A 20,552-nucleotide genomic window follows, 5' to 3' on the forward strand; every position below is an offset into this window, starting at 1 on the left:
AGGTAGTGCCATTACTATTTTGTGTTGGTAATGTTTGTGCTCTGGAGGCCCTGATTCAACTCACTGCCTACCTGTAATAACATCAGAGCCAACAGAGAGTACCACCAACAAACTAGTCTGGAAAAAGAAGATTATTTAGATGCTGTTATCAGTATTGGGTCATTGTGAAATTACAGCTAAAAGTATCCCCTGGATTCAGTCTCCAAAGCCTTCCACAGCAATAAATCCTAATAACCCAGACCTGGTTTTGCTGTCATGTTAAGCCTTCCCAAAAAGCAGTGCTAGTGTTGCAATAGAAGAATACCACAACACCACATCCTCTGTCCCAGCCACTACAGAAATTAATGGCAAGCAGTGAGAGAAAGCTTCATTTTCCTTCTATCAGAGCATCCTTGTTATGCTACCTGTCTGGTAAACACATAATCATCTACAAAATACTATTTACTACAGGCCCACAGTCCCTAGGGCTGTTACTACTTCCCACTTTATCCCTAACAGGCAGTTGGGGGTAAAACCGGAAACATCTGCCCACTAAGCATCACGTAATTAAAACAACACTACTGATGATTAACACATCTGACTACACATCTACTTAACAGCAGCTTGACTGTCAAGGCTCAAATATACAAGCAAGACTCACAGTTAGGAACTGAGGAAAACCAAAACAAGCCACCACCACCATCAACAAACCCCATAGCAAAAAAGCCAAACAGAAAATCCCAACCCCAAAATATGAGACCTGGAATTTAGGTGAGCTTTACCATCCTGCAGTGATCATCTTGCCTTTGCCTTGTTTATTTCAAGAGTCAACTAGAATATGCTTTTGTAGAGGCCAGTGAGAAGACTCAAGTCTGATGAAGAGAGAATCAGATTTTATTTCAATGGAATATACAAGATTAATGACGATTAAGGAGAGACTCAGTCTACACATTTCATTCTGTACTGCAAGGATAAACCCCAGATTCTGTGTAAGGATATTGGTCAGCCCAGCCCACATCTGCCCTCCTCCCCAACACAAGCTGCTCTTGCCAGACTGTGTTCAACTGTCCCAAAGACCATGGTTTGCTGCCCTCTTCCAGGACGACATTCCAGAGCAGGCAAAGTGGTGCACTTGCAGGTGGTCTGGTTTAGGTGTTCAAGAAACTAAAAACTTTTGGGAGAGTTTAACTTCACTAAAAAAAAAAAAAAAAAAAAAAAAGAAAGAAGGGAGGGAAAAGGAGAATAAAAACAACCAATTTTACCATTTATAAATGACCACCCAATATCTGGTGGAAAGTCAAGTGGAAGCAACAGCCAATCACAGACCCCACTAGTTTATATGCTCTGCTGTTAGAAGACTGAAATTCCCATTTTTATGGCAGCTAATCATCACAACTGTTGTTATCATAGCTACCAAAAATACCCTGCCATGCGCAACAATATTTTTGTTAAATAAAATATACAAAAATATACAGATATTTGACTTATATATATGCAAATATACTGAGAGGTTCTGGTGCAAATAAAGATTTATCATCAGCTTCAAGCAATGAGATTTGTCACAGTATCTGGTTGCTCTGTCTGTTTTCCACAGACATGCACTATCTGAAAATAAAAATTAATGGCTAGTGAAATAGTCCATCAATACACCATTGAAACGCTCCCTCAGTCCATCAAACTTCCTACCTTTAAAGAGTTATAGCAGCTCAGAACACCTAAAGGAAATAAAAAACCCCAACCCTCAGCAGTTGAAGACTTGCTTTTCAATTTGTTAATACTGGTTATAAATCAATAGCTGCATTAACTGGCAAGAGCCTCAAGTACATGTATGCTAATTTTTTCTAGTTGCTCTTCTTTTATTACAAGAGTCTGAACCATCACTGTGAAAATATTAATACTTACCACCATGGCCCTTTTACAGCTCATTTATTATAGGCAGGAAGGGAGAGGCTACTAGAGGAAATAAATACTATCCAAAACAGCAAGGAGTTTTTTTCAGAATGCATATTTTAAGTTGTCATCTTTATAAAGAAAGTTCTTAATCATTACTGAGAACTAGTTTATACAAATTATATGAACATAAATGTATATATATACACCCTCTATATGTATTGTTGTAATAATAATAATCAGGTCAGTGTATGTCTAGTACAGTTCCTGGGTTTTGAGTGTTTGTTTCACTTTTCAAAGGCTGTATTGTCTTCTTTAGTATTTCCTACATGAAATGTAGCAAAACATAGGAATCTGTTCTAAAACTGCAAGTTATTCTTGAAGTGTTCCTACCAAGAGCACAGCTACTTTTTATGTCATCACTTCCAGGTGGTCAATACAGGCTTTCCTGAATCTCTTGCACGGCTTCCTTTGACCCCCGTGGACTGCCCAGGACGACTCCGCAGGTCACGATCAGTCCCATCACTCTGTGCCATCTCTTCATCGTATCTGGAGATAAGAAAACCCCTTCAGTGCCTTGTCCCGCTGCACAAACAGCAGTGGGTCCTGTATATTCTAGTTCTACATTCTAGTCTGCTTACTGTCTAGAACTGGAGTTTAATGCAAGCTGTTCTACGTACAGCTTTATGCAGGCATAACATGACAGCCATGATTCTACGCATCCCTAATTTTACAGTACAGATCATTTGAAATAGCTTCAACCCCTGTTTGAAAGAAACAAGTCACCTGGCAGCTTTAGTTACTCCTGAGTTTGTGAAATTTCGTGCTTGTGAAATTCCCCATGTACTTCTGCAGGTCTGTGGTTAAGCAGAACATCAGACTGCTGCCAGTTTAAGTAACTCCTGAGCTATTGCTTCAAAGGGAGGCTTGTTAGCTGCAGCATTAAAACTCCATCGTTGCATCACAGAGCAAGAAGGGAAAGAATGAGGTGAACTAAACAGCCATGGGATCAAACAAAATGCATTTGATGACACGTATTTGGTAACACTTAACCACAGTGAGGAGTATTCTGTAAATATCTAAATCCCTTACAGCCTCAGACAAACTCAGCACATACTGACCTTTCAGCTGCTATGCAAATTCCAAGCAGACTTTGGTTATAGATAGGTAATTGTAATTAACAAAAGATAATACTAAAATCTTTTGTAGAAAAATCATAATATACACTTAGTTATACTGCTTTATAGGTATTCACAGTTACTATGTAGATAACATTTATTAAAACTTAAATCCTAATTCAAGCCGCTTATATTTAACTGCTTTTACTAGTATGGAGTAAAAGTATTTAAGAGGAGTAGGAACTAGTGGATCAGCTATGTACATAAACTCATTCCTGACACACTGAGCAATTGCACCACTAGTGCTAGAGAACCTATCCAAACATTTTCTCAAAAAAGATGAGAAACTGTGTCAGCAATATGGTATTTAAATCAGTGTTCTTCTGCATAAGACCAATCAATCCTAGGATAAATTTTGCAGATATAAAAATCTCAGTTTCCTTCATTTCTCTCCTTATAATACAGATTGAGGAATTAAAAAAAATCTGGCAATTATTTATTTATTATTACATTTATGAATTACAGGGCTCAAGAGGCATTATTTCTACCAACTGAGCAAAAATTTGCATCCAATAACTTTTAAACCAGAACTCACTCTTTTAACTCTTTAAGTACCATCTATATATCACCCTCAATACAATTAAAGTTCTGCACATGTAGAAGACAAACATTCTCTTTGCTTCTGTCCCTCAATTCTAGCTGCTGGAAGCTCAGAAGGTGCAAGGAGGGGCTTATCAGACAACAGTGTCTCTGGACATGAGGCAAGGGAATTCTGCCTTAATGCACTCCCACCTCCAGTGCAGCTCCAAAGAAATGAAGTGGTACTTTGTGCCCATTTTTCACATCAGAATGAAGCTCACCTTATCTTTTTGGTCTACATTACACATCAAAAAAAGTGAGGTGACAGAAAAACACTGGGCTTTATCTGAAACATTGATAAAACTTACAAGACTTCATAATTGCCCAGAACCTCTTTTGGTGGAGATTTATTCCATTTGCAGTCGGGGATTTCCCCATTAGGCACAGCAATGTTAAGCGTGTCATTAATAAGATTATACTTCAAGATGCGATCATTAGCGGTGCTGGAAGTAAGAGAAGGGGAAGCATTAACCTACAAAAGGAAAAAACAGCATCAGTTTTTGGAGTGGTATATAGTTCTCCAAACAGCATGTCTGATGACTATGTGTGCCACATGGGAAATTGAGACTTGGTGGCTCAAAGCACATCTTTCAGTTCCTCAGACACTGGAACGAATTCCCCACTGGGCATTCCTCTTTTTACTTAGACAGGAAAGTACCACTCTGTTAAGTGTCTGCAGTGTCAGCCTGAAGATTTCTGTTGAGATGATTCACCAGGGTGAATCAGACAAGACAGAATTTTTGTTTCATTTTTTGTTTACATGGCTACAAACCCTATACATTAGAGTGTTCAAAATTTGCCCAGTTTACATGAACAGCTGTTACACACAGAAATCTGTGGCCCTCTTCTAGGTAAACAACTTTTCTCTAAGTTCTTATCTGAGTTCTCCCCTGTTATATTGTGAGCTGGAGAGTGCTCTCTATTCAAAGCACTACATTGTACCTTGTTGTAATTAAAACAGGGATTCATTTAACGTATCTTTGTTCCACATTTATTTTGGAGAAGTGGTATCAGAACAATAAAAAGATGATTTTTTAAAAATGAAGTTCACTTCGAATTAGATTGAGAAGGAAGAAGGATGGATAAAATTTATATTGAACATACAGATCTAAAGTTAATACACCAAAGAGAAATTTATGTAAAAAATAAAAAAGCTTTCCAAATATCCTATGTATGCCCCTTTTGTTTCCTCTCAACCTGTAACATTAAGGCAATGACAGCATTTAAAACTTAAATATGATGTTATGCTCCATCAAGTCAATGCCAATTTTCCAGGTACTGATCCAGTACTTAACAGGGCTGCTAACATTCAGACTGCCTCTGAAGTGCAGTTGTATGAATGCACTGGATTTAGAAGACAAAAGCAGAAAGACACAAACAAATAGAAACACCAAAAAAATAGGAAAGAAAAGCACATGCTAGCTTGGTCATCCCATAACCTATCTCACTTTGCAACATTTTTTTTAATCCACTTACCTGATAAACAAAAAAATATTTTTTAGAAAGAGGAAAGACTACACATTGAAATCTCCTTAAGTTTTTTTCTGTGAAATTAGAAGGAAGTTTTTTCCTGTATTTTATATAACTTTACCTCAATTAGCCAGGGTTTAAGCTTGTCATCAATGATAATGTCATATCCATAACACTCAAAGCAGTGTTTATCATTATTCATTACAGGCTGGGGAAAAAGAAAAGACAGTAATATGTATTAAAATCAACTTTTCAGTAAGTTACCCAAAACACTTTCTTTGCTAGAAATCACATATGATGACATTATGAATCTCCTACAACACTTTTCAGTGTTGTAACTCAAATATAAGCTTGCTAACTAGTAGGTTCAGGACTGCCTCTTTTTTGAAGCTGTATGTAAATATTTCAGTACTAATGACTGCACTGATGACAAGTATTAAGTTATGTTAATTTCCCATTACATTTCCTGTGTGAAAATAAGCGTTTTCATATTTTGCAGAAGTAATAACTATATTTAAAGCCTGCATGCATCAGGAGAAAACAGAAGGTTTGAAAATTTACAGCTCCACATAATTGTGAATTCTTCAAACTTTAGAAAAAAAAGACTTATTCAAAGACTTTTCTTTTATTCCGCTGTTGTAACTACACAAAAATTTTAGGTCAAACAATTACAAAATACATTTTAAAATTATAATTACTCAAGGTAACTATAACCCCAAAGTGAAGTGAGACCACCAATCAAGAGGTGCTTAGATGCACATCTAGAGAACCAGTTGCTTTCCAGCATCTGCTAAACATTTGCAGGATGCATGGTGTAATACTTTTCTTCCATGTGAATCTCATTAGATCTTTTAGAGAAAATTTGTGAAGGTTTGTGAGATGTTTTCCCCTAGACTAATAATAAAGCTTTTCATTTCTTCAGGGACTGAAAGCAGGAAGGAGGAACAAGCATCTCATTACATGTGCCATTGACAGGACAGAGGAACAACAAATTTCATGCTCCATAATTCTCACCACTTTTCCACTCCTAAGGTTCTGCTAACATTTGATTACATCCCTTTTCTTCTCCCAAGTTATCTACAGATATGATTGCACAACAGAGGTCAGGTTAAGCCATGCTTCCCCACCTCCCACTGATCCTAGCTGCATGACTTTGTCCCACTTTCTCATGCTGATTCTGGTGCTCATCTGGTCCTTCCATGACTCAGCTTATTCCCCTGGCAGAACACTAAGCCATCAATAAACCAAGGTAGTAATTGTCAGTTCACAAGTCAGCTGAGTCAGCTCTAAATGGTGCCAGAACCAACCCAAAAGAGATGACAAGACAATGTACTTGGGACCAGGAGAGTCCGTGGCAACACTGAGCTCCTCAGTTAGCCCAGCTGACCCGCAGGGTGATACCTGCCCTGGTATGTGATCACAGAATATTACCCAAACACTAGAAAGTCACTCAAGCAGAGAACTGGCTGCTACTTCTTTTTTAAGTAAGAGTTTGTGATAACTCCATGGCTTGTGTATAAAAGAGGTGAAAGTACGTTATGTAACTCTGCTGAACCAATAGCCTTAGGTTTCCTTTGATAAATCGTCCTCCAGAGATTTTTTTTCTTTAACACATTTGTTATTGCTGGAATGACATCACACATTTTGGCAGAACTTAATACTATTCACAAGGGCAGTATCAAGTCATATTAAATAGTTCACAGAGCCCTCAAGGAAAGAGATTTATTCACTCCTTCAAATACCCACAGACAGCTCAACCCACTCACCCACCCAAGATTCAGTTCCCTCATCTCAGAGAAATCAAGAGACAAGAGAACTGCAGAAATCAGCATCAACACCATCACTCAAAGAACAGAAAATAGATAGAGGGGTTTTAGTGGCAAGCTCACTTCCATGGTTATGGGAAGCCTGCAGCTGGAATGCTATCACTGGCAGCATTCCAGGAACAGCACTCACCGCAACAGCCTTCAGGGACTGCACAATTATCCAGTGGATTTCATCAAATAATTTGTTGGTGACTTCCTTTCCACGGGTGCTCTCCAGATACAGGCGCAAGTTACTCACTGTCCATTTGCCTCCATGGATATGGTTGTAATCATCCTGAAGAGTTAAGGAGTTCACTCAGTCTAAGATTTTGAAGCTGTTCGGTAGTTTTTTTTCATTCCCACAAAAAGCCCCCTTATACTCACAAGTATTGCTCTAAAAGCTGGCTAATTGTTCTTGCAGCTTCATGAAGACTTCAGCTTTGAACTGCTGAAAATCAACTGCTTTTAGTATAGCTCTAATATGCTTGTATCACACATTGCAAATCAAGTAATAAATCTTAGGGGAAAAAAAACAATGGGTACTTTGACAGTTTTGTAGTAAAGTATGAGTTATGATTTGGAAATAGAAGTTTTAAAATGTGAAAGGAAAGAATGGAATGTTTTCCTCCTCTGGGGATAAGGAAAAACAATTAATGACTAATAGCAGAATTTCACTGAAGGTAGCTGTTGTAAAATGCAGCACTTTAAATAAATAAACACAGACAAACACTTTCAAGTACAACTTGTCCGTTCCCTGATATCTTCTTAATGGTGCTACTGATAACAGTTACACTCAAGAATATAGTGAAATGCTAACTGAATTGCTTGTAAAAGTTAAATTTTTCAAGTAATTCAGTACAAAAACCCATTAAGTGTTACTGAAACTGAAGAGGAAAACAGGAGGTTACCTTATGTTCTCTTTTCAGAGGCCATCAAGGCTCTGCTTTATTTCTCTTTAAATGGAAAGACAAGAGCAAAGCGAGGGTCGTTCATACTGATGGAAAGGCACATGTTCAGCCCTCAAGGAACTCTCAGAACAGAAGTGTTGTCCCTTTATAAAGGTTCTCCTCAGAGCATTTCTGAGAATTAATGACTGCATGCCTGCTAAATTATAAAACACAGAATGCACAGAGCAGAAAAAAGCTCTCAGAAGAACAAATGCTGTCGTCCTTTAGGACAAGGTCAAAGAAGCATCTGTCTTATTATTAGGCTTTCTCCTACAGCTCCCCCATTAGTAAATTTGGAAAACTGGACTGTACAAATAAAGACCTGAAACATGGTTCTCAGGATTTGCTCCATGAAAAAAAATGTCTTGAGACCAGATTCCAGCAAGGGAACAGAGATCAAAGTTCCAGCCCTCTTTGCCCTTTAGAACAAGTACTCAAATCAAAATACGTTGCAACTGGGTAGAGCTTTACACAGTCACAGTTGTTTAATTGAAGATATTAAGCAAAGTGAAAATAATTATGCATAAGAATTATTGTTGTTTTGTTTGTATTACACATGCATTTTCCAGCATCTCATCATAATTTTTATAAATTACTGACAGCTCAAATTAGGTACAGTTTTAGAAGACTAAAACTGTACAGTCTAAATGCCTCCAAAGTTACAGGCACATTTAAAAGAGAAGAACAAATAGGATGGGTAGCACTTTATGCTAAACTTCTCTTATGCCTTTCTGCCAAACTGAACAGATATCAGTTGTTTACAATTTATAAAAAGCTTTTCAAATATTCTAGTAACGTTTCCACATTTTTAGGCTGCTACTTCTATACTCATTTCTGTTGTCCTTTATTCTAAGTGACCTCACCACCACATTCACTTCTTTTATTTGGGAAACTTGAAGGCCATTCTTTACTGGTAGAGAAGATGGAAGGGTGCATAATAAGACAGGCAGTGTACCACGTGCCTCACATCTTCACTGCTACTGGCAACAGCACCAGGATTTATTCTCTAAGTTGTATGGAACCTGCTTTCACTGTAAGTAATTGCCAGTGTGCCCTGTTAAACCAAAATGTGTTTGAAGCACTTCACAAATCAGCACCTGAGCAATAAAACGTTTGTAGTACTGAAAAATGCCATATTTGACCACTTACCCTGGTTTAGAACTACCAGCATTATCATTCACATCGTTGTTGCAGCAATATCCAGACAAGAACAGTTCTGCTATGCTGCACATCTTATGGAACAGTAGCAGAGAAGGCACTTTGAGCAAGAGTGCAGTTTAAGATATATTACATATATCTTGTGTGTGAGTGCAGGTGTATACCCGTATGAACATAAACAGGAGCACGTGTGTGTGTGTATGTCCATACATATTTATTTTCCATACCATTAAAACAAAACTTAGGGCATTAGGAAGTGCAACAATAGAGTTTTAATTACTGTACCAGAGGCATGGTTTGTAAATCACAGACATCCGCTAAAAACACCAAAGGGACAATCATTATCAAGTCATTCCCTGAAGGAACAAGGTTTGGGAAGTGACACTTTATGCCCATCTGTGTCACCCCCACCCCACTAACCTTCCCTCCCCACTGCTGAATTTCAGCCTACTTTGACATAAGGAAGTGCTGTCAAAGCTCTCATGTTTCCATATGAATATCAGCGGTAAATTACAGGACAGAACTGTTCTGCAGGCAGAGCTCCAGCTTTGTCCATTCAAGAGGAAGCCACCCAATCAAGTTTGCAACTGCACAGTCCCTTTGTTTCCCACACAAGGAAGGCAGGGGCAGGAGGTTGAGGGAACACTGGGAGAAGCTGGAAAGTTCTGTGATAAGTAAGTGCTGGAAATAAGAAATTGAATTAACTGCATGCAAGAGAGAGAGAGGGAAGGGGAGATGAGGAAGGAGATATTAAGCCAGTATTATAAAATACATACCCACATGATTCAAGCTCATTAATTTCATTGTTCAATTCAGTAAGTGAGCATATTGGCTTTTAAATGAAAGGAGATGTGAAGAACAACCCTGCTCTCAACTACTGTGAGTCAATACTGAAAATATCACCCTCTATTACAGAGCTGCAACTCATTATCTTGACTTTTGAGCTGTGGTTTTCTAAAATTTCTAAATTCTAAAATGCAATTATTTCTAAGTGCAAGCTGAAGTATTTTAACTGCAAGATGATGAAGAGTATGACAAAGCCTTTTGATTCCAAGTTTTTGGGACAATTTAAGAAAATCAGTCTTGCTACACAGAAGCATGAAAGAACTCAGCACACTCACCCCATGTTTCTGAATGGCAACATTTGTAAGATGTACAAACATGTTATCCAGCTCACTTGTACTTGGTGTGTATTTCACTGTGCAAAAGCGGCAAAATCCAAGTTTATACCTTAAATGCAAAAAGGCATTAAAATGTGTTAAACCCCTGTAAGAAACAAGGAAGTGAGCATCCTAGGGTACCATTTACAGGTTAAACTTCTTTGTGTAACACGCACATTATTTTCGACTACATTGGACATTATCTCTAAACAAAATACAAATACATGCAACCTTACATGTAACATCTCAGTGGCCGATAGGTGGACACCAAAACATAGAGACGAAGATCGAATTTCTTTCCACCAATTAGCAAGGGATTGTTGATGTAGAGTGAAATCACATAGGCTTCCTTGGAAGACTGAGATACAAACCTGAAAAACACAAATCATGTCTCACAATATATATTTGCATCAATATAATCCCTGAAGTCTTTTACTTCTTTAGAAGTGTTCTGTAAATTTTGAGTTGACCGAAATCTTACATCTTTTGCCAAGACAATGTATAAAGTTGTGGTGGTTAATAATAAACACTTGGCATCAGGCACTATATACCAAAAAAAAGCTGAAAATACTGTACAGATGACCAAGATCAATTACCCATTTAAACTCACACAGTAGCTGACCAAGCCATTCAGAATGCAGCTTCACAGGCCACTCTTTTTCCCTTAAAGAGAATTTAGAGCTTGGCAAGCTCCCAACGAGCAAAAAGGATGTAGTGCATCACCTTCATTATTCAAGGTCTTGTACTACTGGAATATTTCATTGTGCTTGGTGTGCAATTGCAAACCACTGTGAAAAGTTAATACAACTTTCAGATTGTGACATTCTTCAGATTCCAAATCAAACGTGGGGAAAGATACTCAAGGGATATTCAGCCAGTCCCTTGATCACAGGAAAAAGCTTAACATTAGTTGTGTGAGCAAAACTTCTAGTCAGAGAAAAATGTAAGATTGCTAACCTCCATTTGGAAGGAGACTATCAACATGATGTGTATTATTTTGTGCTCCAAAAGGAAAATGCATTTATTTCACACAAATTCAAAAAGTAATTTAATATATATTAAACAATTATTGAAATTGCTGAGGGGAAGATTTTTCTCTTGCTTCCTGTTATTTAATACTGTGAAGCAGAACAATTTATTTCTATGCAATTTTCTCCCCCACAACAATGAAAGCATTTTTATAAAGAATATTAATTGAGCAGTTCTGTGTGCCTCCTCATACCAAAACAACTCGTATTATAACCTGTTGAAGGAGGAAGTGAGATAACAACTGAGGTTAAATGCAAACTGAACTACAAAATGACAAAGCAATAATAATAATAATAATAATAATAATAATAATAATAATGGAATACTTCTCCCATGCATCAGACAATCAGCATATTGATGTAGTTCACCTAGTTACAGAAAGTACAATAAAGGACTTCAAGAACTTACGAAGATGTTTTGCTGTCTCGAGACCATTTTTTAATTTGGGAGAGTTTATTGATTAGAAATATTCCTTTTCCTTGAGCTTTGCCACAAGGTTTCATAATCCACGTGCTGGAGGGATTCTTTCTGAATTCTTCAACAAAGAGATTATAATCGGCAGGAAGCATAAAAGTCACAGGAACAAAATCTGAGTAAAGGGGGAAAAAGAAGGTGCACAATTAAAGACACTGTATCTGACAAGGCTATTGACATATATATACTGAAAAAGAAAAGTTCGGTATTTTCAGTTTTCCAGTCTGGCATGATCCTCCTTCATTAAGACTCACGTTGCTTTTTATCTCATTTACATTCTAGTTTTTAACTTAAATAATTGCAAAATGTTGCACTTTGTAGTATTAGATTCTAATTCACGTGAACAGATTTTCTTCTTTCATTTATATGCTGTGCAATTACAGTATTACATACCATTCCAACTAAACAATCAGAATTTCTCAATTTCCTATACCAACTTTCACCATTCCTTATCATGCTCTGTGCAGGCAAAATTCCCCTTTGCCTGTGTAATTCTTATTTTCATGTAACTCCCATTATTCTTATTTATTATATCTTATTCTGAACTCCTATTATTCTTCTCTGCTCCCATGCTCATATGATACCTAAAACCTAAAGAAAAACATTTTTCATTTTTTGCTATTAGATTATCTTCACTTCTGTCCTTACAGAACTGTTTTCTTACACGGATGAAGTGTTCTCATTTCACTTTTCCAAGATGTAATTCAACTCCCCATATCCCCATTCTGTTTCACTTCAATGCTTTCTGACCTCCAAACCAACTCTACTTTCCTCATTCCTGATCTATTCTTGGTTTAGTTTTGGGGTTTGGGTTTCTTGGGTATTTTTTTTTGTCTGGTTTGCTTTTTATTTTATTTTCTAGCAGTCATTATTAGTTCCCCAACTTCTCCCAAATTTCTCCTCTGACGCATTTATTCATCAGTTTTGTCCTTTCTGCAAAAAGTTTATTTCAGTTTTTGCTCCAGTGTAAGATTTTCAGGTAACAGTTTTTCACTTTTGAATTAAAGAAACCGCAACCCTCTCTCATATGAAGTAGCAAAGCCTTTTGGTTTCACCACTAATCTAATTGTAAACTACCTTAAACCCACAATTTTCCCTCTCCAAAATAATTTTTAAGAAACCCCAAATGAATCAAACCCAAGAGTGGAACAGAGCACTTCAAGGTAGCCACTTTAATGTCATAACACTCCAGAGGTTCAGTGCTTCATGCACAAAAAAGCTGGTTCGATTCCAGTTATTGACTACCTAGAAAAAAGCTGAATGCTGATAATAAGAACAACATACCCAAATAAATATATTTCCCATTTTCATCTTTTTCTGCAAGAGGACTTCCTTCTTTCTCAAGTTCTTTTCTGTATCTCTTGATATTCTTTACCATCAAATCTTTTCTGGTCAGTTCGTAGTGGTTTGGGAAATGATTGACAATTTGGTCATCGGAGAGGCGGTAACCGGCTTCCACACTGAACACATTTCTGATTGTTTGGACACTCATCCTGAAACCAAAGACAGACACCAAATGATTTCTCTCAAGAAACACACTTCAGGAGGAAAAATTAGAGATCTTCTCACTCTAATTTCTTCATCTTTTCTCTCTCTCATTTCTCTTCCTATTTAATATTTTGCTGCAGTGACAATCCAACATACCCTGAAGTTCTACTTAACAAAGCAAGGGTTTAATCAGTCCCTCTACTACTACTGAAATTGGTGCAGGAAGTGAGGCCAGGAAGATGACAAATGGGTCCTACTTGACTCTGGCTTGCTGATAATCAGGTCAATCCCCAGCAGGGCCGAAAAATGACTGAAGTGCACCCAAATGCTAGAGAATCCTCTTTCTAAATCTGTTACTTCACACTCCTGAAACTCACCCCTTCCTCTTCAAAAAAGCCACAAACCCAACCTCCTACTGACTGCCTTGCTACTTGGATTACAAAGAATTCAGACTTATGACTCGAAAACTGGTTAAGAGATCTTGCTAAGAACACCTATGATGTTTAGTTATACACCAGATGAAAGTGCTGCAGTGACAGAGTCATCAAATCAGTTTTCAACTACATTTTTCACAGAAGAGCAGGGACATAGATGCAAAGAATTTTCCATACTAGATGTCTCAATGTGAAAATTTAAGAATATTTCCTCAATGCCACCAATCTGCTATATTATCATTTCAGGAAGAAAAAAAGAAAACTAACCCAAAACAATACAACCAGTCACACAACAATTTCCATGAGTGTTTCCCCATTCTCCCAACTGCATTCCAAAAGCATGAGCAGATTACTAGATTCTTGCCCATTTAAGTAAGTGGTTCACAAAGGGTACATCTGGCAGCACAAACTGCCATTCTGATGTATTTGACAGGAACAGCATAAATTGTTTGGTTTATTTAAAGAGTACTGTTTCTGCCAGTTAATAGATTACTGCATTCTAGGACAGCATTTCATGGTCTTATATTAGACAAACACTAAATGAGAAGATTATTTACTCTCCTCCTTTTACCACAATCTTGATCTAATTTCACATCTACTCTCAGTATTGAAAAGTAGAATAATTAGCCTGAATAGAAACCATTATCATGAAGAGAAGCACAGTTTATTACAGAAGTCTGGACTCTGGTAAAAGAGCAAGCCTCCGTAACATTGATAAAAGAAATTGGCAATTGCAGTGTACTTACCAATAAAAATTCCAGTCTTCATTTTCTGCCACCTGAATCCATCCTCTTTTTTCAAAGTTGTTTATTAGAACAGATTTTTCTATGTCAGTTACCCATTTTACTTTTCCTGCCATTATATTAAAGCAGAATAACCTGTTTGTGAGAAAATTTAAAGTTGAAAACAGGGGAGGATACAGGAAAGTCAAGGCAGAAGAAAAGTGGCACCTACAAAACACTTTCATGTAAGCATATTAGTTTAAAAACCAAGGAAAATATCATCTAGGCTCAGACTGAAACCCTTCACTTTTCAGCTGGACAACTGCACACAAGGACACTTGGTTAGAGACTTTTCACACTCCCCACCTTTTATAAATAGGCACACAACATCTGTCTTCCCTTAAATATACTACTGACAGAACCTTCTATTCTACACTGTGTAATGTTTAAAGAACCAAGAGTGGAGCACAGACATTGTATTGTTCCTAACTTATGAACATACATTTCTGCTTTGTTTTGAAGCAGGAAAGTTCATCTGGATCACGTGGTGACTTTAGAATAAAACCCCATGATTCCAAAAGAAATCCTTTACATGCTCTATCAACAATCAAGATTTGCAGTACCCCAAGGGAGGGACCTACAGCAAAGTTACTGACCTTGCAACTGATCCCATTAAAGCCTTACAGGATTTCCCTGAACCTCAGGTTGTTAGAAGAGTGCTTACAAACCGCATTTCAGCTCCTGACACCAGATGTCACTTTCTACATTAAATCTCTCGCTTGCCCAGGTCAGCTTTTTGTTAGGATCACTCGACCATTTTGGCAGGAAGGGACCTCAGCAAGTCCCTTGGTCCAGTCTCCTGCTCTGTGCAGCGTTAGCTATGAGATCTAGTTGATGCCTTGGGTTTTAACTTGTATCTTTTTCAAATCCTGCACTGCCTAGTGTGTAACTTTAACAGGTTACTTGTAGCTTGTTAACGACTGTTCCCTCATGCTGGTTAGACATAACAAGCCACTCCAAGCTTGATCTCCAATGACACCCACACTGTCCTAGGCCCAAAATGTGTAAACATCTTAAGAAGGAGGGTAAACTTCGGGTAATTACATCATTAACTGAAGTTTTAATTGGAGAATTAACCCTGATATGCAAATAAATCAAACTTTTTAGAAAAGTGTGAAGAACTCGTGACTTGGGGTCCATCTTGGAAGTAGCTTCTTGATTCCCCGGGGTGTACCTTGAAGGCCCTTCAAATAAATACCAACCATTATTCTCTTATTCTTGTCTAGTCTCTGTTTTTAGGTGGCCACCCCAGGCATCATGGTCAGTTTGCTCAGAGCTTTACCCATCCATGTTTTGAAAAGCCCCAAAGACAGAGATAGCACAGCCTCTCTCTCTTGGCATCCCATTTCAAAACCTGACTGACCTAATGGGGAGGGAAGGGTGTGGTTCTCCCTATAATTCATTGTTTTCCCTATATTTGCTATTTTTACTTGCATTACTCTACCAAGAGCAAAACTCACCATGCAAAGGAGCGGGAGACAGCTGGGTTATTACACATCCACATGTAACACCATCCACTGCCCCTTCTACATATTCTTTTCCATTGAAAAGTAAATTAAAACATAAAATCACCTTTACTAAATGTAGTGTTGCAATTAATGAATGTAGTTAATGCAATTTCTGTAGGTAACGTGTTGGACTGGTATTCAAGGGGTCTTCATTTTCCAGGACTAGATATGGAGATGTACATTTGCCACCAAGCTCAGGCCCCTATTGTTTCTCTCTGGGAGGTATAACCCATATAATCCCACAGAGACTATTTATCCTGTCAAACAAATCTTACAAGGCGGAAATGTTTACTAATCAACTTCAATTTTAGAAACTTTAAGACCCACGTATTTTTATTCATGTTGGTAAACCAAGCTGAAATCCAAGCTTAAATAGAAAAGAGTACATGAAGGCTCAGGGTCTGTCTTCTTGTGTGTGATTTATACAACACCTAATTTTACAAGGTCATGATCTCTCTCCGGGCCTCCCAGATATCACCAGAACAAAAGTAAATGAAACAATTAATGTATTTGTATTGAAGCTTGTATGACTCACCATCGGTGACTCACTAATACCACACACCACCTTGTTGTGGTTTTAAAAGTTCAGGGATTAGTCTGCTTGCAATACAATTGTCCCTTCAAAAGGAAATGCATTAAAGGCTACAATGGTACTAACCAACCACAATGTAAGCTTTTCAAAAGGCTTTAAAACACCTTCTTCACATCTCCAAGCTATCTCATGAGGTTCCCCATTTCTCTGGCTCCTCGATCGATTCACACACAGGCAGGCGAGTTAAACCTAAATGAAAGCTAAACACTGAAGATAGCTTCTACCAGAAATAAAAGAAAAATTACAGAGAGTGTAATTCTTTTCTTGTTTTGGGAACTTGAGGCCTTACAGATCCCTTCTGCTACAGGAGGATTGAAATGACAGCAATACAACAGCAGACTGAAAATTCCTCCTTGGTTTCTGCAGACAGTTTGATCATCTCAGATGATGTTTAAGTAAATTATTACTGTAATTTTGTAAGCAAAATCTTCCAATTTTGTATAAACTGATTACCGAAACCCAAAAACAAGGACACACAAAAAATAACATTTAAGTTGTACCAAAAACCTTCTCATTTTCGATAATATGATTTTAATACAATATCGTTTTCTACAGGAATCCTCTAATCTGCAAACAGGTATTCTAGATAATCCGATGAGATTGCACAAGATAGCTACACATTCAAACTTCTGGTCAGCTGAGATCCTTAGCTTCACAAAACATCAAAGAAGAACTGCATAACACAGCCCTAGCCTGCGTATTTATTGTAAGTCAAATCCTTCGCAGAATACCAGAGCTCCTACTCAAGGTATGTGACAGAGGCACAGCAGGACTGCCGCTTCTCCAAAGCGCTGCTCCCACGAGCAGCAAGGAAGCTGGGCAGCAGCCTAACCCCAAGGTGAGACCTCTTGCCCTGGCACAAATTCACGAACTGAGATCCAAAGGCAGCCTGGTCGGCATCACCGCCACTACAGGAAGCCAGTGGTGCTGGTGGCAGACTCTTCACACAGCAAAACAGGGGTGAAGCCACGCCTGACCCAGCAAGCCCTACTTCCTTCTAACAGTACAAAATGTAACTGTGCTTCATTATCAAGTTTACTACTGGAAAATCCAGTCTGGCTGTGCCATCACAGGAGGCCACGGGGGCCTGCTGCGAGATTCCCAAAGTGTCAGGGAGGAGAAGGAGCCCAAGACTAGAACAGACACACGGCTGCGTGTGCTTGGGGGTGGCGGTGTTTGCGGTGACGGAGGAGTGTGTGTGGGGGGTGTGTACGTCTGTGGGTGGTGTGTGTGTGTGTGTGTGCATGTGTGGGGTGTGTATGCGTGGGGATGTGGGGGGGGTTGTGTATGTATGTGGGGTGTGTGTGAAGGGGTGCATGCAGGACACGTATGGGGCTGTGCAGGAAGGGGATGGGACTGGGGATGTGTGTAGACGGCCTGTGGGTGTGTAGAAGGGATGCCGCGGGGGGGGGGGTACGGACACCCATGACCTGCCCCGCGCCCCCCGCTCACCTGCCGCCGGCAGCGCGGCCGCCGCTCCCCTCAGGCCCGGCCGTCCCCGCCGGATGCCGCCATCGCCCCGCCCGTTCCGGCCCCGCCGCCGGGGGGCGGGGCGGCGCGCGCGGGAGCCGCGGGGGGCGGGGCCGGGGAGGCGCGCGCGGGAGCCGCGGGGGGGCGGGGCCGGGGAGGCGCGCGCGGGAGCCGCGGGGGGCGGGGGCGGAGCGCGCGGGAGCCTCGGGGGGCGGGGCCGGGACGGCGCGCGCGGGAGCCGCGGGGGGCGGGGCCGGGCGGCCATGTTGTGCATGTGGGGCAGTGCGGGGGTCATGGCGAGGCTCGGCCGGCGCTTCCCGTAGGGACAGGAACGTTCTGCAGTCCTGGCGGGAAAGCCCCGAAACCCGGTCAGCCACCTCAGCCTTGTTCCTGCTGTCTGGGGACGTTTTGGTCTCAAGCTTCTGCGGCCTGCCCCATCGTCAGGAAACAAGTCCCTAACAAACATTAGTTCATGAGTAAATGGGGGTTTGTGAAAGGCCATCGCGTGACCAAACCTTCCTGGATGTTACCAGGATATAGAACCCCCAGAGACACGCACCCAAAGCTCAAGTCCGTGTTTGAGCCCATCAAGTGCTAAAATGTTCACCACCATACAGCTGCAGGAATAGCTGCTTTTGTATGGATACTGTTCAGAGGAAGCATGCACATTCTCACCCAAAAATTTCATCACAGAACCCCAAACTGGTTTGGGTTGAAGGGGACCCTAAAGCCCATCCAGTTCCACCCCGTGCCATGGGCAGGGACACCTTCCACTATCCCAGGTGTCTCAGAGCCCCATCCAGCCTGGCCTTGGACACTGCCAGGGATGGGGCAGCCACAGCTTCTCTGGGCAACCTGTGCCGATGACAACAACAACGTGATCAACAACTATAATTCACAGTGAAAGCGGGGTGAGAAAAATAGTACGTATGAAGTTATGGTTTTAGTTCTTGTGCAGAGAAGCACAAGGAAGGAATGCAAAGGAATGCAGAATTCCTTACAAAAGAGATGATGTTAAGACACCTGACATATTAAGGTCACCGACGTTCTGTGATAGGCTTGATACAAAACCATGAGATACTACATAGAGGACTCCAGAGATCTGAAGAGTCTTTGAGGGAGACTCTGTAAGACAAATTACATAGAATACTTAATTAGTCTCTGTAAGACAAATTACTCATTAAAAAATAGATACATTAAGACAGTAGCTGAAATAAGCAGTTTACAGTATGCTGGAGTAGAGCAAATTCATAAGAGCCTTAATGTCCCAAATAACCTGAATAGAACAAATATACATCATGATTTGCCAGGTCATGCTAATAGGCTGTTTCAAGGATGCAACTACAAGGAAAGAGTTAATTTAACAATTCATATAACTGGAGCTATTAAATATTCCCCAGTTTAGCTATGAAAGCAGCTGCAAAATGCAGTGTCACGTGCATGGCCACGTGCAGTGGAAATTTCCTAGCACAACAATACCTCTGGCAGCAGAAGAGAGCAGCCTTCACAGCCTTCTTTCGATCGAGAAGGTATGTCTGCCGTGGCAGCTGACAGCAAGAAAAGTGAGCCTGAATCTTCTCCTTGCTTGTCAATCCTTTTGTGTTCCTGCATCCATCATACCTCTGAGGAAAGCTGAAAGGAAATGCACTTTTTAAATTTATTAAGTATTTCATTAAGGACAGAAGCCGTTGGTTTGTTGTTTTTTTCTTTTTTTTTTTTAAATATGAGTCTTTTAGCTTAATTCAGCAGTTTGTAATTGATGTTACAGTTCCATAGTATAAAAAGCTGTTGTTTTGCTGTCTATCTGAAATTTACATTGACAGTATTACATCACAGATAGTAATAGATGCTGTAGTTTTCCATATAAAGGCATCTCCACTTTTTAATATTATTGTTAAGAAAAGGGAAGTGGGGGGTAATTTGAGAGCAGCTCGGTGACGCTTACTATTATTGTATCAGGAAATGCTGTGGCAGCCCTGATGTGCTATCTTTGTGACAGAAATTACTCTTATGATGACATTTGGGTATTTTATTTTAAGCTTGAGGCAACTCACAAGGTTACCTGCATGTGCAAAATTCAGCCTGGTTTCAGGAGAGGAACTATTATTGATTTGACGCAAGATCAATACAAAAATTGAAATACCAGAACTGGTGAATAGAAGATAGTCATGGCAAGCAGTGATAGTACAGAGGTTAATTTACCTTTTATTATATTGTACCTTTGAGGCAATTTTCATCCAGCATGTGCAAATGTAAACACAGCACAGTCCTGGGCATGAGTTGGAAGATAAGCTTTGACATGTTCATTTTACAGATGAGTAAACCTCTTGTACGGAGCTTAAAGATGAGACAAGGGAGGTTGCACTGCACAGTGCTGAAAGACGTGGTTTGCATACATGCACGCATGCACGCAAACACTTGGATACATTTAAAAACTTAGCCATGAAAGTCTTAAGGACATCCCAGCTCCAGGTGGAGTGCTGTATCTATGCTGCTGTTCTGCTTCTCCTGGTGTTTACCTTCACTCAGAGAGATGAAATCATAGTATAAATAGAGGGCAAAGTCCACTCTCAAAACATTAAGTGGTAAAGTCTCCTGTTTGACATGAC

At 39.7% G+C, this 20,552-nt stretch overlaps 1 protein-coding gene across 1 annotated transcript; it reads right to left on the reverse strand.

Moving 5' to 3' along the window:
- Positions 1–850: 850 nt before the first annotated feature.
- On the reverse strand, positions 851–17,998 carry TTLL1 (tubulin tyrosine ligase like 1). The gene is made up of 11 exons (XM_039571043.1): positions 17,926–17,998; positions 14,338–14,469; positions 12,954–13,162; positions 11,604–11,784; positions 10,403–10,537; positions 10,128–10,236; positions 7,053–7,196; positions 5,218–5,304; positions 3,935–4,098; positions 2,263–2,418; positions 851–1,172 (listed from the first exon to the last, which is right to left on the reverse strand). Exons 2-10 carry the CDS (start codon positions 14,448–14,450, stop codon positions 2,289–2,291), a joined length of 1,272 nt encoding a protein of 423 aa, XP_039426977.1. The 5' UTR covers positions 14,451–14,469; positions 17,926–17,998; the 3' UTR covers positions 851–1,172; positions 2,263–2,288.
- Positions 17,999–20,552: the final 2,554 nt, after the last annotated feature.

The sequence above is a fragment of the Corvus cornix genome, chromosome 1A, assembly GCF_000738735.6.
Source record: "Corvus cornix cornix isolate S_Up_H32 chromosome 1A, ASM73873v5, whole genome shotgun sequence".
Classification (NCBI taxonomy): Eukaryota; Metazoa; Chordata; class Aves; order Passeriformes; family Corvidae; genus Corvus; species Corvus cornix.